Source organism: Dreissena polymorpha, chromosome 2 (assembly GCF_020536995.1).
Source record: "Dreissena polymorpha isolate Duluth1 chromosome 2, UMN_Dpol_1.0, whole genome shotgun sequence".
In the NCBI taxonomy this organism is placed as follows: domain Eukaryota; kingdom Metazoa; phylum Mollusca; class Bivalvia; order Myida; family Dreissenidae; genus Dreissena; species Dreissena polymorpha.
This window is the reverse complement of record NC_068356.1, coordinates 148,395,006-148,412,980: the sequence shown is the minus strand read 5'-3', so window position 1 is coordinate 148,412,980 and position 17,975 is coordinate 148,395,006. Positions and strand designations below refer to the sequence as shown.

General features: G+C 40.4%; 2 protein-coding genes across 2 annotated transcripts; both read left to right on the top strand.

Annotated features, from left to right (window-relative positions):
• Positions 1 to 57: 57 nt before the first annotated feature.
• On the top strand, positions 58 to 5,528 carry LOC127870178 (multiple epidermal growth factor-like domains protein 6). Its single transcript, XM_052412834.1, has 6 exons — positions 58 to 601; positions 1,540 to 1,694; positions 2,207 to 2,620; positions 2,801 to 2,807; positions 4,096 to 4,200; positions 4,861 to 5,528. The coding sequence occupies exons 1-6, from the start codon at positions 151 to 153 to the stop codon at positions 5,526 to 5,528; spliced, it is 1,800 nt and encodes a 599-aa protein (XP_052268794.1). The 5' UTR covers positions 58 to 150.
• A 2,983-nt stretch (positions 5,529 to 8,511) lies between these two features.
• On the top strand, positions 8,512 to 17,884 carry LOC127870177 (multiple epidermal growth factor-like domains protein 6). Its single transcript, XM_052412833.1, has 7 exons — positions 8,512 to 9,031; positions 9,616 to 9,891; positions 11,334 to 12,086; positions 12,494 to 13,243; positions 14,613 to 14,785; positions 15,253 to 15,329; positions 17,725 to 17,884. The coding sequence occupies exons 1-7, from the start codon at positions 8,512 to 8,514 to the stop codon at positions 17,882 to 17,884; spliced, it is 2,709 nt and encodes a 902-aa protein (XP_052268793.1).
• Positions 17,885 to 17,975: the final 91 nt, after the last annotated feature.

Here is a 17,975-nt window from a genome sequence, read left to right as displayed (position 1 = left end):
TTCTGCGCCGAAAATAAATGCGGCCGTTATACCCGAACCTGCATCGGTTGTCTCGTCGGTCGCTATGGCGACCAGTGTGAAAGGCAATGTGACACCTGTCTGGCGGAAACCAAGTGTCAACAGGTTGACGGACGGTGTGATGATGAATGCATGCCGGGATATTACGGCTCCTTTTGCCGACAGAGCTGTACCACGTGTATCACGTGCACAAAGTCGACCGGTCTATGTACAACGTGCACCCGCGGGCAATACGGAGAGTTGTGCCAGTACAACTGCAGTCGCGCATGCGTGCCGGTAGGGAGCATCATTTCCTGTGACATCGTAACGGCCGACTGCGCGTCCCGTCAGTGTACGGCCGGTTACTGGGACACGGACTGTTTTTCGTTCTGTAACCCGAATTGCGGCAGAAGTAACACGACGGGTCTGGTTTCGTGTGACTTCCTGACTGGTCGGTGTAGCTCGGAGTGCGTTTCCGGTTGGTACGGGAGCCACTGTGACAGGAAGTGTGAATCTCTTTGTTATGACGGCAGGTGTGACCGGAACCAGGGCGTCTGTGTGGAATGTCTGAAGCCAAACCCTGACTTCAACTGCCCCTCCGGACGTGAGTATTACACACATCAGGTCGTTAATTTAATATATAAACAAAATGAACCACACACAGTCAGACAAACACGCTTGCGCACGCACGCACAAACACACAAAACAACTACTTTACATTAAAATGTATACATGCTATTTTTGTTTTCAATTTTATTAATATTTTATTCAGATACAGCCTTTACTAATATACGTGCATACAACATATGCAACATTAGCGGTGTGGAAAAACGCCCATAAATCAACCACCTCACACAAGAGAACACACGACTCTGCTATTATGAATGAATTTTAGAATAAATAACATCTGTATTGATTCGAGCTAATTCTCATTGGCGTTGTTTGTATGTCGCATCAGTGGAGTGTCATATTGGTGTGGCCGATGCAGCGTATGTGTTAGCATGCAACATAGCGAGTGTGCATATCGATATATTTTCCAGACTGGTCTATCTTAATCAATAAAGTTGCCATTGCACAATTCATACTTACATTATTGCACTAATGACATCCTAATTATATATATTACTGCACTGTTCATAATGAATGATATTTGTAACGCATTTCAGGGCACATTGATAAGCTATGAAATAATGATTTCGTTGTTTCCTTGTGGTTTCTTTGCACGAATGTTGGCAGGTTGATTAAAATGTACATAATGGAATGTCGGAACAGCTTTTTGGGGGTAATTTAACTGTTCCTCAGTTATATTAATCGTATTAAGCCGCAGTCTGGGAAACGGAACTTCCGCACATGCTCATCAATGGACGACACCTGTATGATATTTGTCGCTTAAAGAAAGTTTCTTTTTAGCGAAAATCCATATAAGGCGGAAAGTTTTTTTCAATGATAAGCCTGTTCGGACTGCACAGGATTATCTGTGACGTACTTGCATTAGGCCCTGTTTTCAGAGAACGGGGCTGATATTTTTTTTCCTTGTTCCAGTTTGCACAGAGGGCTACTACGGCCAGAGCTGTCAGACCCTCTGCTCCACGGGCTGTGTACGCACGTGTGACCGGTACACCACCAAGTGTGCCAACTGCAGGGACGGGCTGTGGGGAGACACGTGCGACAAGAACTGTACCGCCACGAACTGCAAGGTAACGGTCTTAACTAAATACCGTGGTCTCTTAACCTTTATGATCATGGACTCTTTTCCATTATGTTAATTATAAAAAATCAATGTTATAAATAAACTATTTATCATGAATCAATGCCATCGGGTCCTAATCCGATACTGCTAGACCGTTAGCGCATATTTACATCAAGACTTCCATAGAGGTTGTGCTAAAGAAGAAATTAATTGACCACGTTGACCCATTGATGAAACGGTTACATTTCATTCCATACGAAACTCGCTCTGGGAAGACTGGGCCTAATTCATGTGCGTCAAGTGTTCAGTCCGCAAAGGCTAATCAGCGACGACACCTTTTGACTTAACTAGGGTTTCTTTAATAAACAGACTTCTTTTAAACGAAAAATACAATGAAAGTGGAAAGTGTCAGCCCTGATTAGGTGTGCGGACTGCACATGCTTATCTGGCACAATAATGCGCGTGCATTAAGCTCAGTTTTACCGCAAAGAGGCTCATAAGTTTATTTGTGGTTTGCAGGTATGTAGTCAGTCTACCGGGCAGTGTAACGAATGTGCTTCAGGCAAATGGGCGCTCAGCTGCTCCGCGGATTGTGGACGATGTTCGCCGGAAGCGTTTGGTATCGTCCGATGTGACATAAACACCGGGATATGCAGCACTGACTCTTGCGTACCGGGTTACCATGGAAACGGGTGTCAGAACACGTGCGGCTTTACCTGCAAGGATTCCACTTCCGGTGTGAACGAATGCAACCGCAACACGGGGATTTGCACGAACGGTTACGATATCGGGTACTACGACGTCTACTGTGACAAGAATTGTAGCGACAGATGTAGAAACAGAGACTGCGCGACGACCGCCAACGATTGCCGCCAGGGATGCGCGTTCGGTTACTATGGCTTCGGCTGCCTGACGGACTGTCCGTCAAACAGTGTGGGTTGGGATTGTGACGGGAACACAGGCGCTTTTAATATCGCATGCGCGGATAGTTTTTATGGCGCGCAATGCACGAATCCGTGTATAACCACGTGCATTGACGGTAAAAGCGACAAAAATACGGGCTTTTGTTTAGAATGTTCGCAGTCAACGCCCAGGCAGTCGTGATACTGTCGTACATTAGGTAAACATTCTTTATTTTAAATAGAGTTTATGTGAGCCTCATACATGAGCATTGTTTCCTTACTATGTTATCAGTCATGACTGATTTCTGTCTAATTTATTTCATTGGTTTGTCTTTCTTATTTTTCATCTCGGGGTTTTCTTCATTACCCCGTTACTGCACATGTAACACGCGTGGAATAAGGGTTGTTTATAATACGACTCTGCTAAAGTGACTTGCACGTTTTCTTCACGCACTTCACTTTTGCTTGAGCCTCGTTCTTGGAAAACAGGGTTGAATGCATGTGCGTAGTGTCGTCCTCAATTAGCCTGTGCAGTCCGCAAAGGCTAATCAGGGACGACAATCGTCGTTAAGAAAGACTTCTTAAAAACGAAAAATTTCATAAAATCGTCCCTTATAAGCCGTTGTGTAATGAACTAGCAATTCTTAAACGACTCTTCACACACAGGCATTAAGCCCAATGGTTCCAGAACGCGGAGTCCTTGTCTTTAATTTACAATGGCGTGTGTCTAAAATCTGGTGGCTATTTTTGTTTCTATAAAACAAGCTAGAGTAACATGTCAAACTGATTAATTTTAATTAATATATCCCAATAAGCTAATAAGCCCGATATATATGAAAGGTTTGTAAAATTAAGCATGGACGTGTGTTTTTTTTTGAGTACTTCATAATAGCTGTGCAATTTAAGTTTTGTTGTTTACAAAAATAATCATATAACCCCATCATCATATTATTAATGATATACATGTAACTAAAATTGGCCATTTACCAGCTATGATATGTATTAATAATGAAAAAGAAGAAACTGTTATTAAAATACAAAGTTTTGCATAGTCGCAAGGTGTGAATGGCGTTGATGAGTGGAAATGTAGTTGTAGTTTAGAGCTTGTATATAACACATGGGAAATTGAGGGAAAACGTAGATGTACACGTAGTAGCTGTTGTTTGATAAACAAATGATGCATATAGAAACAATAACCTTGAATAAGTATGCATGATATAGAATCATATTAAAGAGGACTAATGAAACAAATTATAATGAAAAGCAAACATTATTTGGTATCTTAATCGAGACCACTGTCTTATTGAAAATTATGAGTTATTTCTTATTTCCACTATCTAAAATCGCAAAGTGCGCAGTAGACAATGATCTTTCGGTAGGCTAGTGGCATAACTTTACAAACAATTATAAACGTCTTGACAATTGTACTATTAACAACAGCGAACAAAAGTAAACATATACAATATTTTTATGATATTTCGACCGTTTTGCTGACTGTATTTACAGCTTGCCCAACTGGTACATATGGACTTTTCTGTAACCAGTCGTGTGCTGCCGGATGTGCGGGCACTTGTGACAGATACTCCTCTGTTTGCACCGGATGTGACGATGGTACGTCATTATTTACGCTATCATACAGAAGATTTAGTTTCTAGCGCGTTATTATTGCAATGCAATAATAATATTATTATTATTATTTTATTTTAATACTTATTTTCATTTTGTATCCAGGTTCCTATATGATACATATCTAATTTAAAAAGGATTGGTTAAACTCGCTTGTTATGTGTCAGTTTCAGTCGTATGAAGTTACTAGCAATCGCTGTTCTTATTGTCCCCTACCGGTTTCACCGGAGGGGACTTGTGGTTTGCGCTCTGTGTGTCTGTCTGTGTCAGTCCGTCACACTTTCCTGGATCCTGCGATAACTTTAAAAGTTCTACTTTTTTTTTGAAACTTAAAACATGGATAGATGGCAATATGAACATAATGCACGTCATTTCATTTTGTTCCTACGTCAAAAATTATGGTTGCTATGGCAACAAATATATAACAAAATCTGACAATGGTGGATCCGGTAGGGGACATATATTGCTTGTCAATAGTCTTGTTATTCATCCTATTTTGGTTTTAAGGTTTTAAAATTCTTACTGAATTACGTTACATTGCATTCATTAAGATATCATTTTATAATGCAAATACAAACTTGTAAGTATCAGATTGTGCGATAATAAATCGACTGGTTTGATTATGTTCGTTCAATTCATTTCCAGGATTGTACGGACCACAGTGTTCGCTGATCTGCGGAAAATGTTCTCCTATTAGATGTGACCAAAACACAGGCTCGTGCAGCGTCTGTCAGAACGGTTACTACGCCGGCGGATGCAACACCCCGTGCCTGTTCGCGAACTGTGACACGTGCAACAAAGACAGCGGCCAGTGCAGTACGTGCAAGACTGGTTTCTACGGAACCCGGTGTGACCTGAGTTGTAGCCCTAACTGCGCCGCTAACATCAACGGTGTGATATCGTGCAGTAAAGATCTCGGGCTCTGTGATGAGCAGAGATGCAGGCCGGGATACTGGGACACCACGTGCACTATTCAGTGCAGCGCCACCTGTCTAAGGGACAGCGCCGGTAACCGGATATGCCAGTTCAGCAACGGCACTTGTATCGTGGGATGTGAGGATACCTACTTCGGGTCGGAGTGCGGTCAGAGCTGCAGCGCCGCCTGTGTAGCCAGACAGTGCGGTCGCACAGGTGTGTGCTCCGCCCAGGGTTGTGTAACGGGTCGCTATGGTGACAGGTGCGAGTTCTCATGTTTGGACACGTGCAACGACAACACGTGCGGCAGGACTTCCGGTGTATGTGATGAATGCAACAAACTTCCACAGCTGCACAGCGCGTTATGCAGAACGGCAGGTAAGTCTCCGTCTGTCTGAATGTACGTCTTGTTTGCGTTTAGTAGATGTAGTTACATGTTAACGTTCGTGCTGTACGAAATTTTTGCGCGTTCCTCTTTTTCTCAGCCCGCATGCGACTTTCTATTGTATTTTGAGCCTGGAACCAACAATGTAGTCGTCCACGTAGACAGCGAATCGTTATTCGTTTTCGCTATTTTATAAAACTATTATGTAGCTGGTGTTAGTGCTTTGAAAAGAAATTGTGTACGTTAACGTAAGTAATAAAATGGAATAGCAATCTGATATTTCATTGACCTGTTTTGCTTTGGGCAAGGTTGCCGTAGTTTCTTTACTACAAATATTGAATTATCGTTTGAATAATTTCATTTGTTTGCTTATTATTCAAAGTAGATCTTTTAAATGAGTCTTTCTAACACATGGCTAAGTGACATTGCAATATGATTTATACAATTTAGCGTGATTAATTTCTCATTAGAAATCTGTATTGTATTCAACGTTGAATCAATAATGACAATAAAATTTCCTGATATGATTATGAACAATGTCTGGAATGTTTTCGTGCAGACATATAAGACCATAATTATGCTACTGTTATGATGTTTTTTTTATACACATGCCTTGCCCTAATTGTGGCTTAAGCTTCTTTGCTTTCTGCTTTATGATATATAGCATGAACCATTTGAACCGCATTCCTTTCTCATTTTCATATGAAAAAAATTCAAGAAATTAAAATAATAATATTTTTTAAACAGCATATTAAAAAAATAATTTAAATCTATCACCATATTAATAAACATACATATTGCTTTAAAACTAATTTTATTGAAATGTACAGTAGTTACGTCTGTTTACGTGTAAGGCTAAAGGTTGACCCATGGATTGGAATGTTATGCGCAAGTATGAGTCTTTATGTACAATCTATCATCATTATTTTTGTGATATTTAAGGTGGCAATAGTTATGTTGAACATGTACGATGCTATTGCGTGCCCAATCACCTTGTACAATCCTCTTTCCCGACAGCGTGTGGCTGTTGCTTTGGTTGGTGGTAATCATACCGGAACGGTGGCGTTTGTTCCGGATACTCCGGTTTTCCCAACATCTCACCACCACGCCAAACATTAATATATTTCTGTAAGTGAAAACCTCTTTGCACGAAGATGCAGCTATGATTCGAAATTCGTCCCAACTTTCGCGGGTCTAGTACGTTAATTCGGTAAAAGTGATAGGGTGCACTCCGGGTCGACGTATAATGTAGCCTCTGGCTCGGAAATGACGTCGCAAACTTCGGAATACACACACAGACAAAAGATGGAAAAGCATTCTTTAAAGTTGTATGATAGTCAACGTCAGCATGGGCTTATTCCCCGTTGTTTTTCAGTGATATTCACACTCCGTTTGAAGGTCACAGGTTTTCCTGTGGAGACAAAAACTGTTGCAATTAAAGGCGGTTTCCACATCTTTCCAAATGTCCGTCTTTCTTTACATGGCTTTAAAATCACTTCATAACATACAGCAGTGGGCTTCCTTTATTTTTAAGTCTAAATCAATGCATCATATATTGTGATTGTATTTTTTAATGTGAAAATTTATTTTATGATTCCTTTTTTATCAAATGAATTCACTTTGATAAAAAATTTGTCATAATCAATAAAAGCACAACTTTGTATTTACTTATGTATCCATTTCTTATATCGTCTACTGAATGTAATAACGAGGGTAACTGACATTTTGTGAATTGTTCAGGAATGCATATTTTCTGACATTTTCTGAAATACAGTAAGAGCACTTACGTTATATTTTGCATTAAAATATTTCAGTGTTGAAATTATGGTAACTGCTCCTTTCTTAATTTGTTATTGTATTAAAAAAGACATATCAATTTGGCGTTTTGTTTCGTTTTTCAAGTGTTATTATAATACTAATCAGAAAATTTGAATTCGAAAAAATGTTTATAATTTTAATAAAACAGTTTTTTGCCTCTCCTGAAAATTTCACAAAATGTCAGTAACGCTACTTTTTACATTCAAGAAAATGACATGTGTTTGTAATGTCAATTTAAAAAATTTAGTAAAAACATTATTTTTACCAATAAGGTTTCTTAATATTTAAACAGTTGATGTATGTCACTTTAATAAACACAAAAATGGAAAAAAATAAAAATGTATAAAAATGTCAGTTACATGAATTATTTTATTCAGTAGGCAATATGATATTGCTATACGTTTAAAATTCATTATACAATATAAATTTTATATTATCTTTAAAAATTATGCTAAACTTTTATACATGAAAGCAGCAATTGTAATAATTTTATAAATTTGCACAAATATGATATCAAGACCATGCTATGCACCTAGACATGGGCCTTCTCAATAAACTCTATTAAAATTCACAGAAGACTGTTCGCGAAGATTGGCGTCATCTCGCATCAAGCAATGAATGCTCCAATTTAAATTTCAGCGGTTAAATTAAAGGCGATTGAAGTTTTGTCTACTTCGATGTCGCGAAGACAGAGATAAATAACGTTCATTCGAATTTAAACATATCATATCATATTCATTTATATTGTAGCGTTATATAAAGCGTTAGCGACTACATAATACATATTTAAATGCACTTAGCACAAAAATAAACACGGGGAAGGGGGGATAAACACAGGGGGTGGCGCACAGCAATATTATTTGAAAAGTCTCCATTAAGCCCATTTACTTACAATTTCCAACAAAGACTCTCACACACCATGTTACGGTCCGCTTTCAGAATGCGGAGCAGGCCTTACAGGTTTGTTTTGCAACGTGTCATGTCCGACAAATTGCCAGGGTGTATGTGGCCGCTATACGCAGAAATGCACCGCATGTCAGAGCGGTTACTATGGAAACACATGTCAGAGCACGTGCGGGAATTGCGCGAGCAGAATCTGTTACCAAGAAAACGGAACTTGCGTTGGGGCGTGTATCGACGGATATTATGGCGACATGTGTAGGACTAATTGTAATTATATGGGATGCCAGACGTGTTTCCGTGGAAACGGGGAGTGTGACACATGCAAGCAGGGACGCTGGGGGACCACTTGTTCGGCGAACTGCAGCACCGGATGTTCCCCCTCGGCTGACGAGAGAATATACTGTAACAAGACTTCCGGTGTATGCGTAGTTGGCGCGTGCTCACCGGGATTCTACAATATCGACTGTACCGCGAGATGCAACGTGCACTGTAGGACGGATGGGAACGGAAAACGGAACTGCAACTTTCTTACCGGAGTTTGTCGAGACGGCTGCGAGGCCGGGTTCTACACCGACTTCTGTGATAAATCTTGCGGAGAAAACTGCCAGGGAAGTGTGTGTGAGCGCACCGGTCAGTGTTTCCGCGACCTTGGTTGCAGGCCTGGGTTCTACGGACCCACTTGCAGCCTCAGCTGTACTACAACCTGTACTGACGACGCTTGTAACATAGATGATGGCATGTGCGATGAGTGCAAGAAGGTCGCCGAGTTACAAACACCGCTGTGCAGATCCGCTGGTAAGTGTCAATAGAAGATTCAAGGTAAATCTTTTAAATTTTTATTTATTATAAACCGCTTTTTCACGAAAATAAATATCGTTTATTTTCCACCATGTTAGACAAATAGTAAATGCATGCACTTCAAAATCATTTTCATTCGTTGGACAAACATTTTTGTTGAGTTCGTGGGTTGAGCGATCAACGAATTTTAATAAACACATCGGACGCAAATTCGGTCTTCGTTTTCGAGAATCACAAATCCAAGAATGTAGGTGTCCAGTTAAACCACAAAATGTCATGCCAACGAATATCAATCATTTTACCGCATTTGTGTGTGTTTATTTCAGTGTGCTATCCCAACGCTACAGGCTATTTCTACGGGACAAACTGCGAGGTACGTTGTCCACTGAACTGAGTAAGTTCCTGCCACCGTTATTCGGCGAAGTGTGACGTATGTCCTGCCGGCTACTGGAATCTCACCTGCAACAGCCGATGTGGGCAGTGCTCCATCAACGTATGTAACCAGACCACCGCCGTTTGCCTTGGAGACTGCAATCCCGGTTACTATGGCGACACGTGCAACACGTCATGTCCGTTCCCAGGCGCCGCAACGTGTGAGAGACTCAGCGGCGCGAGCGTAACGTGCAAGCCGGGTCTGTACGGTCAGAACTGCCTGTCGAATTGCAGCAGGAATTGTCTCCCTTCATCGGGCGGCCAGATCACGTGCAACAAGTTGTCGGGCTCGTGCGACTCCCAGCAGTGTGCCGACGGATTCTACAACCCGTTCTGTACCGGGCTATGCGAAAACACTTGTTTGCCAGTAGGTAGCAACGCGTTTGGAGCTTGCAACGTCACTTCCGCTGTTTGCCTGTACGGGTGTAAGGCAGGCTTTTATGGTCCGTACTGCATCCAAGCGTGCAATGCTAACTGCATAATAGGCACGTGCTCAAGAGAGGGATTTTGTGATGTCGGCTGCAAGACAGGTTTCTATGGAGACAGTTGTTTCAGGACATGTACGACAACATGCAACGACGGGACATGTGACAGAATTACAGGAATCTGCGCTGAATGTTCGAAGCCCGCTCTGTTACAGACGCCTTTGTGTCGAGACGCAGGTACAGTCTGCACGTGACGGAAAGTGACGTCACTGTTGATTTGTATGACTTCATCGGTGCGTGCCATCATCGCATGTTTTATATTGTGATGCTGTGTGCATGGTGGGAACCATCTATGAGCATGCACTAATACTTGGAATTTTGAGAGTATGTCGTACATCTTTTTTGACGCAGATGTAACAGCACACATTACTGACGTCAATTGTGACGCATGCGATAATTTAAAAATTATGTTCGACTTCATTTCACCACGAGATTTTTTCTTTAACACGAGAGATACACGTTTTATGTTGCATGTTGGATGTGGCTGTTTTCAAAGCAGGTTGCTTGAAATTAGAAGACATATTGTGTACAAACCTTAATCGAGAAAATGTAACGCATGTTTTTGGTTTGTTTGTAATTTGACAATTTGGCTCAGCTTTCATCTAAGTATTTATCGTGGATTTGTTTACACATGTTTTTTAAGTATGAAATTGGTAAAGGTAGTCTATGTTTTATAAAAATATGGGAAAAAACACCAAAAGCAGCGATTATATATATGCACTTTAAGCACTTTACATTCACTTATAACACACTACATGTCCAGCAGAACATTTTACACTGTTACTGGTATACGACCAGTTTTCCCCGTTTTCTCAGCCAATCAAGCCATAATTATGTTTCCTTGCATAAAGCACGTGGCTGCTAAACATTCACTTAACAAGCAGGGCACTTTAATCGACCACCAAATCTTGTTCATTAACTCATAGTCCGCTGTTAATAATATTGACGAATATTGTAGTTTTTTTTCAAATAACATGATCTTATTTGGCATTTGAGTGTGCAGTGTGTTAAATCTGAGATTGGTTTGTCATTCCGTTTACATTTATTTTATTTTGTTAAGACTCACTTTAAATTATGTTGTGATTTGCAAATGTGTGTTCACCGCATGCACTGTTTCCTTTCACGCACGCATGTACTTTTGTTTAATAAAATAATTGACCTTAGTTGTTTCTTTCTTATTTGTTAACGTTATTCTTAAATACATTCGTTTCTTAGCTCTTGCTAATGGTTTTATACTTAGTCGTACATATTAGTATTTTCTTGGTTAAAGAACACGTCTATGTAAGAGGTTGCTTTGTTTTTGTCAAAGTTAACACTTCAATGTTACCTTTTCCCTTTCGCTTTGCATGTTTACTTTCTCTACATCCTGTTTGGGATTTCAGCCTGTCCTGTAGGCAAACACGGCCTTTTTTGTGAATACAACTGTTCAAGCACGTGCAGTAACACGTGCGGACGCATGACGCTCATATGTGACTCGTGCAAACCCGGCTACCATGGTAACATGTGCGAGTCACGTTGTCAAAACTGCGATCAAGGCACGTGCGCACAGTGTACGGGCACGTGCGACCTACGATGCGTGGACGGGTTCTACACAGACACGTGCTCGAAGCCATGTTTACAACCGGGCTGTTTGTCATGTGAAAGGCAAAGCGGACAATGTGTCTCGTGCAAGACGGGCCTGTACGGAACCAACTGTGACCTCAACTGTAGCTCTCAGTGCCTTCCATCTAGCACGGGGATAATCTCCTGCAACAAGACTAATGGAGCGTGTCTCATGGCAGCTTGCAAACCAGGTTACTATGGCAACGCCTGTGTGACCCGTTGTCCTTTTAACTGCCTGCCTAACGCCAATGATAATTTAGTTCGCTGCGACTTCACTTCCGGAACTTGTACAGAAGGATGCATCGACGGACGGTTTGGACCCATGTGCGAGCGCCAGTGCAATCAGACCTGTGCTGGAAGTGCAAAGCGCTGCCAGAGAGACGGCGTGTGTAGCGACGGTTGCATTAATGGTTACTATGGGGACTATTGTCAGCACGCGTGCGCGGATACCTGCACGGATAATACGTGCGACCGGAAGTCAGGCATCTGCGCGGACTGTCTACAGGATCGCACGCCCCTCTGCCGCGACGCAGGTATGGTATCCGAAACCGGAATTATGGTTAACCTATCACGACACCCGCACCTTCGCCCATGATATAATGATGTTCTGTTCCATATACCTCGCAGTCATATCTACTTATGTATACATACTACCATGTCTTGTGTGTGACGCCTCTCGTTGTAGTTTTGTCTTTTGCTCGGGCAATCTTGCTTTTCTAACGCATTTCGATCTAATATCAGTAACCCATTTGCTTACTAGTTTTATTTATAATTGTAATAACATCAAACTATGTATGTACATACATAATTAACGTGTATTCTTATGTTACACTGTGACACACCTTACGAATAAACCTCTTTCTCCCAGAGCGCGACTCAAATGCATTCGAATTGCTGTCGTGTAAAATGTTCGCTGTATGTTTTGTCTCTACCTTTTCAGTGTGCCCCGCAACAACCACTGGACTCTACTGTAACCAGACTTGCCCTCAGAACTGTCTCAACGGCCTCTGCAACCGCTACACTGCCCGATGTGACGCATGCGCAAACGACTGGTGGGGCGCAAACTGCGCCTCAGTGTGCGGAAACTGTAAGGGCGACAAGTGTAACCAAGATACGGGTGCCTGTGCGAGCGGATGTGACGACGGGTATTATTCATTGACCTGTACAACGCCGTGCAGGTACTCCGGTTGTCAGGCGTGTGATAACCTCGGGGAATGCGTCTCTTGCAAGCAAGGCAAATACGACACCCTATGCAGTCTGAACTGTGGCGACAAATGCCTTCCACGGGAACCGGACGGACGCGTGTACTGCGCTAGGGAGAATGGAGTCTGTAGTGAAGGCCAGTGCGTCCCTGGTTACTTCAGATCAACATGCACGGAGCGATGCAATGGCAACTGCGGTATGAACTCCCTGTCTATACGTTCGTGTAATATCGACACCGGACGTTGCACAGAGGAATGCGAGCAGACATGGTTCGGACCCAGCTGCGACATCAGTTGCCCAGTGAACTGCGCTAATCAAAACTGTAACAGGACGGGGGAGTGTCGCCAAGGGTGCAATGCCGGATATTGGGGTGCAAGGTGCGAGCTGACATGCGCAGTAACGTGTAACGATGGAACCTGCGACCAAGCACTCGGGTCTTGTCTTGAATGCAGCAAACCCAATCCTACCCTGCTGTGTCGTGATGCAGGTACAAATACGAATACCGGCTCTGAATGACTCACCGAAAATTGACTTAACTTTGATTCGCCAAAAGAATTCAAATTTAAATGAAAGCAAAGGTCAACATACAAATGAATGAGTTGCAAATCGAAGAGCAGTCAAACAAAAGTATTAAACCTATAAAGTCTTAAACATATACTTAAACGCCGACAAAATAACACAACTAAGAATTCATGCCATACCTACCAAATAAACGTGTTGTGTTTTATTTATAAAATTCGACTTGAGATATTTCTTGAGATAAGAAACTGGATACACCTGCTATTAAAATGATCAAAGCTGTTAATTACTATATGCCTTCAATATAATTACACATAATACGTTACTATATTAATAATTTACTTTAGTCATTTGTTTATTTCAGGAATAGAGAAAAACACAAAAATGGTTATATGAGCGAGCTTCAATCGATACAAAAATAATAATTCATCGAGTAATATTCCATTTCATCAATTCTTTTCATCAAATAATTCGAAATTTATTTTCGCCATCGTTTCTATCTTTTACTTTTCTATCACGCTTTTGAACTGAACGCGAGGTGGGAGGGAGGTTAGCAAAACCTCCGCTATCAGTAGTGTTCGCACTTAGAGTTTAATGTACGTTTGCAAACGTTTTCCGCTTATTGTTACTTGTAGATTTGCGTTCAATTTACGTTGCCTCCCGTTCTTTGCAAGTAGATTTGCGTTTGAATTTTGCTTTTGACTTTACACAAATAATTAACTCTTGTTGACCTTCATGTCGCAATTTGGCTTGCAGTTGTAGAGTTCAATGTCTTGATGTCTATATAGCTATGTCCAGTGATATATAAGTATGAGATATACACTCCAAATCGATGTACTGTTTTATTTTAAAATGACAAAGTATTTAAAAAGATACCCATTCGCTGTCTGTTAACCAGTGTCCGATGATAATATTTGTACTATCATATTTTGAAAACCTACTGCATATACTAATGAACACATTGAAAAATGTTTTGTACTAAAGCGCATATGAAAGATAAACACGTAAGCTTTTTACCTGTTAAAAACATTTTTTGAACTTAAGACTCGAAATTTACAATTGAGTCCCGTTCTGGAAAAAACGAGCTTATTTTATGTGTGTCAAGTGTCGTCTCAGATTAGCATGGAGGGAACTTTCCGCTTTGTTTTCGTTCAATGGAAGTCTCTTCTTAGCAAAAATCGAGTTTAGGCGGAAATTGTCGTTCCTGATTAGTTCGAACAGATTATTCTAGGACGACACTGTTACACACATGCATTAAAACCCGTTTTCACAGAGCGAGGCTTATGAGTATTTAGAATCATTGAATGTCGAAATTAACAGTTTTCTTTTTGATCCAGCCTGCTCACCCAGGAACCAATGGGGTGTGTTCTGTAACAAGCCATGCCCGGCGACATGCGGTGATGGTACATGCGACAGGGACACGGGGTTCTGCAGGTCATGCGCAAACACGTTCTGGGGTATCACGTGCAACCAAACTTGTCTGAACTGCTACAATGACACGTGCTTCCAGGTAGGCCATTATTTCCACTTTTTGCCATTCATTTGAGCCTTGCTCTATGAAATCAGTGCTTATTACATATGCGTCAAGTGGCATCCCAGCTATAAAAATGCGCTGTTTATCAAATATCTGTTAAAAGTAAGTTTGACATAATGTTGACGTTATTCTGTTAAATAGTAACATACCAAACATATTACAATCAAAAGTATGTCTATAATGTTGGATTTTGGGAAACACTGCTATTTGCTATGTGGAATAACGACTTCTTTGTCTAGTACACAATGTCAATGCCTCTTTTTTCATTTCAATACATTTTTACTGTCGCAGCATTACAATGGGGGAGGGGGTGAAGCGCATTTATAGAGGTTTAGTTTATGCTGTGCTTATACATGTAATATGGAGGAAGGGGGGGGGGGGGAGGTGGTATCTCCAAAACACGTGTGCCCAACCGTATCTCAAAATGCACTCCCATGTTTCAGAGTAACGGACAATGCATCGCAAAGTGCAAGGACGGATATTATGGATTGCGATGCATCGACCCATGTCTCCATTCAGGGTAAGCATATTGATAGCTTTACAACTTGTGTTATGCGTGACAGTACATGACAATGTCTCTTTCGCAAGAATGGCTACTTTTGAAACAAGAATTCTCAAATAAAATGATTGAGGAGATTAGTTTGAAACATAATTGACATAATTAATTCTTTGTTAAATGTATTGACTATAAACGCATGCCGCACGGCTATGGTGTGCCTTAGGCCCGTATTCACACACATTTCTACGGGCCCATCTCACTCCATAGTCGAGTTGTAGCCTATTTCTTACATGCCTTTAAGATACATGTTTCAAACAGGCCCGTAGCCAGGTTTTTGAAAAGGGGGGTGCGAATTTTTGCCATCAACCATTGTTATTGAGCATCGAAGTGGGTGCGGGAGGGGATGTCCCATCACGTTTTTCAATAACCACCTTTTTTTGATCAGTCACGGATATACATCATTTTATACGGTGTTTAATCCGACACTAGTATGCGCGCACACACTTTGTTTACATATGCAACAACACATTTATAGAATGTAAAATCAAACAATAAGAACGGTATAATATATATCATTATTTATTGGAATCTTGGGATCTTGATAAAATTGGTGTGTTTCACCATCCTAACATTCTATCATTCATAAATCGAGCAAATTAAATGGAAATATTTGACTTGTTTTTTTCAAAACACATTTGTCTGCTACTATGGATAGTACCAGAGGGTTAGCATTGCTCTAAACGTGCTAATAGTGTTTTGTACAACAAAGACGGATTAACAAAACTGGGTCTACTCTAATCTGCATCAATACTAACAAGAAATCAAAATGGTATGTTTGGTTACTTTAATTTTTTTTAAGTATTTTTAACAAATAAGTTATATTTTTTCTAAACGAATTTCAGAAAAATATAACACTTAAAGCTTCATTAAGACCCTATAATCACAAACTACTGGCCCTATGGTCTCAAAGTCCTTAACAATATATACCAGGACTTCGAAGAAAAAATATGTACTTATTTGCCCATTATATGCCCAAGATCCGTCACAGTTGATGAACATTAAACGTTAACGTCCAGCTGATCATATAACGTTTTGAATTCATTATAACAACTGTTTAAGAGTAGGACATTCATAGTGTGAAGTTTGACATAATTAAAACATTGTGGAAAGTTATATATGTGGAGCAGAACAGATGCCATAAAGTGTTGGTAAACTACGAAAAGCTACATTGCTTTGTAGAAATGATCTGTTTTCTTGTCATTCAACAACAAAATAAGCCTGTCTTGAGCAAAGCTGATATTTTTGTTGCTGGAAAACCATTTAGGGGATCCGAAAATGATTGTACTGTGTATAACAAAAAGACAACGCAGTCTGTCGAAAATGCTGTGCACAATGTGTTATTGTTATAAGTCGTGGCTTCATCATTTTGTTATGATATCTATTAAAGTTATGGCTTTAACAGACATAAATAACGATGACAAAAGTTACAAAACAATCATTTAGTATCAAATATCTAAAAATAAGTATCGATTTTATACGGATTAGTGTGCCATGTTAATAGTTATGCATTATCCAGAAAACAAATATCCATTTATAACAAAGACTCCAATTCCATTTTGCGGGGACCGGCTTCCTAGATCTTTTCAAATTTTGCTATCAAAACTTCTGTTGAGTTCAACAATTCTACGGTTAAAAATTGTAAATAAAAATCACGCGCTATCTTGGGAATGACTTAATCGAGAAAATAATTATATGGTGACCTGTCGGTTGCATATTGAATACACCATTATTTTAACGCTTAAATACGAAGAGTCACTGGGTTCCTGGAAAAAATAAATAACCGTTTTTACGTCAAATAAAGTTGGTTGCAACTTATACTATAATACACTTCTTTTGCTCAAAAAAGATTTGGTGCGAACGCACCCATCGCACCCCCCTCCTCCCCCCCCTGGCTACGGGTATGTCAAATCAACTGAATGTAAACACTATATAATTAACATAACTTAAATGTAACGTCCTAGTTATGAATGTTAGTACACAATATTGCTACTTGTTAAGTGCGCCAAAATGAGTTACGTCATCTTAATATGCATTTGTTAACATTCATACCGGATACAGAATATTAACTGAAATCGTTGTTTATTGATATTTTTTCTTGGTTTTACTTATTTGCCATATATTTTGAAAATGCGCTTGGCAATACAGTAATTTACAAAAATATACCGCGATATTGTTCCTATTAACGACGTACTGCGAGATGTCATCGTATCTAGCACAACAGAAAGTCGATAAAAACACACATATCGACAAACCTTTTATGTACGCCCTACCTTTTTGAACAGACATCGTAACAAATATCAACGTTATATTGTAACTAGTTTTGCAAGGTATGTAATCATTTGTTGTATTTATTAAGGTGCCTGGAATGCTCTCGTGATAATGGCTCGTGTATCACGTGCAAGGCGGGGCTGTATGGTGACACTTGCAGTCGCGCCTGTGCCGAGGGTTGTGCCACTGACGTCACCGGGGTGCTAAGCTGTAACAGGTTTACTGGTGGGTTTCTTTGTGTAGCATGAATTTCGTGCAGGCATTGGTGTAGAATGTCATCCAAGATTAGCCAGTGCAGCCCGCACATGCTTACCAGTGACGCACTTTCTGCTTTTATAG